This window comes from Callionymus lyra, chromosome 6 (genome assembly GCF_982586985.1).
Source record: "Callionymus lyra chromosome 6, fCalLyr1.hap1.1, whole genome shotgun sequence".
In the NCBI taxonomy this organism is placed as follows: Eukaryota; Metazoa; Chordata; class Actinopteri; order Syngnathiformes; family Callionymidae; genus Callionymus; species Callionymus lyra.
This window is the reverse complement of record NC_141823.1, coordinates 17,373,453-17,378,085: the sequence shown is the minus strand read 5'-3', so window position 1 is coordinate 17,378,085 and position 4,633 is coordinate 17,373,453. Positions and strand designations below refer to the sequence as shown.

Sequence of the window (4,633 nt, the reverse complement as noted above, 5' to 3'; positions counted from 1 at the left end):
CATCAGTGAGTGAATCATATTTTATTCAGGGAGTCGAGAAATTAAAACAAAATAAAGGGTGTACATGTTACGGTTAGTAAAAGTGAATACTTTTGCTGAAAACATGTGTTGTTGCCAACTTCTGTTACGACATAATTTGTGGAATTAAACGCAAAGTGGAAGTGAGACGCCACTAAACCAAATCTATGTTTGTGTCTCGTGCCTCTCGGAACATCCGAGCAGGTCGTCTGCACGTTCGTGAGCATGTGTGAGCAGAGCCTGAGTCTTGACGACGGCCGTGGATTTCTGCAGGATCTCCCCCAGTTTCTGTGCTGTGACTTCAGCGTCTCCTTCAGGCATCGGTCCTCGCAGCCGCGCCTTTGCCGGGAAGAACAAGAGATGATGCTTTGAAAGCTATATTTACAAATCACATATCACATATTTCATATTTCCCGAGCACGTTTCATAACTACAGCGAGTGTAATGTTTATTCTCAATATTGCAAAGACGTTGCACCACAGAGGACATGTCAAGACTTCCTCTTTAATGCTGACACGAAGAATTATGACTGAGACCAACAAAGTTGTGTAACGCGTTCAGATTTAAAGATGAGATTGTGAAAGTCTGCAAGCGTTCACCTCAAGAGATCTGTGATCATGCCGTACCGGCAGACACGCCAGGTTGAGAACCGTGTGGTCTTTTATCTGCAACATCTGTGAAAAACAAGAGATGATGATCGTGCTATTGCAACAACAACAAAAAACATTCAAATTTTTTGCTTCAGCGAATATTGTCACGATAATCGTCGACAAATAGACTTATTTGTGGTTTTACCTCTTTAGCTTTCGCTTCTTCTTCCTCTACCTTTTCTCTCAAAACACTGCAGGCGTGCTTCAAGGCTTCACTTTTTTCTTCTATGGACTCCAGCGTATTCACCACAGTCAGCAAACTATTCTGGAAAGACCATAATAAGACCAAATCATATCCCAAACATCTTCATCCATGATGGGTTTCATGATACAGTTTTGATTGAGTGGTTCTTCAGAGTCAAATATTCCAGAGTTGAGGGTATTATATACATCTAGTGGCCTATGAAACATGAACATACTGCATCATAAAACTTCATCAGAACCAAGTTCAAGAATGAATGTCCAAAGTGTGTAAAACCTACAGTTTTGTATTTGCAAAAATCTGGCGATGCAATACGTATCACAATACAGGGGCAACCATATATTGTGATACTGTAGTAACAAGGATATATTTAAAGTATTGTCCAAGTACTTGACTCCGTTGTTGCAGAATTTACAGACCACGCTACTCTTGACGAAGTCATAACTGATTTTATTTGTTTTAAAAAAACAAAATATGTCCAAACATCAGCTTTAAAAGCTGCTGGAGTTCACTGTATCCTCTCATCCTCAGTCACTTCCAGGATTTTGCGGGATTTTTTTGGTTCTTTAGCCGCAGAGGACTTAATAAGACTGCTGACATTTAGAGACCAGAACATGAACGCTGAGAATATTTGCTAATTGTAAAAAAAATCCAACACAAAATAAACCATAGAAAAACATGAAATGAATAAATAAACCATGGTTGATTTTGTGGGACTTTAGCTCCTTATCACAAATACAAACTCTCGATTGTAATGTTAGTCGTTCCAGAAAAGGTCACATGGCACAATGTTGATTTTAATTTTTCTTCATCTTCTGACAGACTCTCAGAATGACTCCATTATAAGCCTGTTTTCAGTTTATCAAATAGGCAAGGGAGAGTCGGAAGAGTAGGAGTGTAAAATATATCGATAAAGCGATATATCAAGATTTTTTCTCACAATACTCTATTGATATTCAACAGCAGTGCATAGTTTTAAAAATTGATTCCTATCTTTTATGGTTTATATTTTGATAGTGTGTGAAAAATAAAATAATTCTTCAAAATGTAAAATTAACATGCAAATATTGAATTCATTTTAGGTTGCAATTAAACTTCCAGTCATGAGGTATCATGCCGTCATTACGTCCTCCGTAGCTAAAGGAAGAATTAAATCCTGGCGATGACTGTGGATGAGAGGATACCGTTGACTCCAGCAACTTTTAAAGCTGATGTTTGGACATGTTTTGTTTTTTCCAAATGGAAACAGTAATTACTTTGTAATCAAGAGTAAATCAATCCCGAAATTCCGCAACACCAGAATCACACACGGACAATACTACAAATATATCCTTGCTCCTACAGTATCACAATATATTGCATCATTGCACCGGTATCGTGATATGAATCAATTACCGTGAAGAATTGTTTATGTTTGGTGTCTTGGTAGCTTGTGTGAAGTAAATCAAGAAAACGTAAAGTATCTATAAAAACTGGCTGATTGAGAACAAATGAATGACACTTAAATAAGTAACAAAGTGAGTCACTTACGTCGACAGAACTCAAGTCTTTCCTTCTGATCTCACGTTTTTTTGACGCCTCCTGGTGTTGCTGCGAAACAGAATCCCAATTCTTACGTTTGCTGGCTGGAGCTCGAAGTCCAGAACAGTGACTCAGGAAACTTGGGATGAAAAGATATATGATTTTTAACATTCAATACAACTTTTGCTATTGGAGGATTATATACAAGACTCACGTTATATTGAGTTATAAATTCAACGATACAATCTTAAAGTATAAAAGGCTTGTTCATAGAATAAATGGGAATATTGTTTTTCTTTCTCAGAAGTGTGGATCAGCTGGAGGTCATCACAATATCCAATGAGAAAATAAACGACAAATTTCTGCTAATTATGTGATATTTTCGAAGGTTATAATTTGATCTTGCCTCTTTTTCATAATGTTTAAATGATGCTGGGTCTCCTCCTTCACTCTCCGTGTTAAAGGTAGAGTAGCACTGTAAAGGTTAAAAAAAAAAAGGTAAGAATATACAAGATGTTTTTTTGAAAAGGTAAGATGAAGCTCAACTCACAGTATCGACCAGTCCATCATGTGATCCAAAGCAATAATGGACGACGATGATATTGGTTGCAGGTTTCCAGGTCTGTTGTCTGGAACTCCTGCTGACGCCTCACCTGTTGGAAACAGATGCTGCACGAGTCAAGATATCATCGTTTTTTTATTACTAGAAGGTTTCATTAAATTCACAAGTCATGAATGAGAAATGATTATTTTTTATCATATTTCTAATTGCTGGATGAATAAGAATAACTCTATACTGACCTTCTTTCTGTGGATCTTTTTGTCCATCTCCATCTCTAACATCTCCGTCCTACAATCAAAAAAGAAGCCTATTATAAAAAATACCAAATGTGTTGTCTAGATTAAGTATTAAAGGTTTAAATCTCTTTCTGTTCTTAGTTTTTTTTTCTTCATTTCCAATAAAGGGCTGCGACAGGAAGTCAGCCACCTGATCACACCTTAATCTGGTCACTTCTAATCCTCACTTAAAGCGTCCACAAAACTCTTCTCTCTCAGTTATTCCTGGCATCTCCATCTCCAACGTTCTGTGTCCATGTCCATCGTCTCTCGACGTGTGGAGGAGCTGAAAGCCGAGCTCGTGTGTCATCTTATTGGACATCCATAATCCACATCTTAACAGGCATCTTTTTAGCCCATATCCAACAAGTGTATTGAAGTATAAGTATAGTAACTTTAGTGTACTAAAGTATACTCTTTTTGACTTCTTGTGCCTAAATTGGAATATTTATATTCACAGAAGAATACTTAACTACCATCTATGTAGGTAATACTCATCTCTATACTACCAGTGTACAAGGTATACACTCTGATCCTATAGTTGCGTTAATAAAAGTATACTCCCCATAAACTATTCTCTGTACCAGTGGTGGGCAATTATAAATCTTCAAGGGCCACACTCAATTCTGTGAATGTTGTTAGGGGCCATTAGGCAAAAAGAAAAAACGAGAAAATCCCTCAAAAAAGGACATTTGTCATTAGGGCGGTGACACTTATTAAGCTAAATAAGATGCAATTTTATTCTTGTATAAACACAAGTTTTTCTTTTTTAAAACATTTCTTTAACTAACATAAAAATGTTTTGAGGGATTAATATATACTCGAAATATTACACACAAGAAAGGAGGGGAAAAGTAAATGCGTGTGAGAATGTAAATGAATAATAAATACAAAAAACATTTATTAATGCATTAGAATCATTTATACATGATCATACCTTGACATTCTGAGGGCCACATACGCCCAGGTATGCTCTATACTGCCAATGCATACTTTTAGTTTATTGAACTTTATACTTTAAAGTATACGGTAAACACACTGTCAATTGAACTCTATTTAAGAGAGATCTTTTCATATTATAACATATTCTGATTTTAAAAGCTCAATACTACAGTAGTCAACGTTATCTTAACATGTTGATGTTCATAACATGAAGTGAATCATATAGTAAATTAGACAAAAACAGTCGGAAAATGAAGATCTGGTGGTTGTTTTTTCCCCCAAAACATAAAGCATAGCTATAGAAACGTACCTGACTGTCAACAGTCTTTTTCTGCGTGTGTTTGGTTGATTTTGAGGCAGTTTTTCGTTTTGGTGCTTCAGATGAAGCCCGACTTGAACCTCGTACTGGCTTCATGACCGGCAAAAATAAAATTTAAAAAAAGCCAGAGATGTAAACTGCCTA

The 4,633-nt window shown here is 36.4% G+C and overlaps 1 protein-coding gene across 1 annotated transcript; it reads right to left on the bottom strand.

Annotated features, from left to right (window-relative positions):
* Positions 1-6: 6 nt before the first annotated feature.
* On the bottom strand, positions 7-4,619 carry cenpq (centromere protein Q). The gene is made up of 8 exons (XM_087793975.1): positions 4,481-4,619; positions 3,193-3,241; positions 2,942-3,044; positions 2,798-2,866; positions 2,401-2,530; positions 814-933; positions 618-692; positions 7-357 (listed from the first exon to the last, which is right to left on the bottom strand). The coding sequence occupies exons 1-8, from the start codon at positions 4,583-4,585 to the stop codon at positions 184-186; spliced, it is 825 nt and encodes a 274-aa protein (XP_087650101.1). The 5' UTR covers positions 4,586-4,619; the 3' UTR covers positions 7-183.
* Between the last annotated feature and the right edge of the window lie 14 nt (positions 4,620-4,633).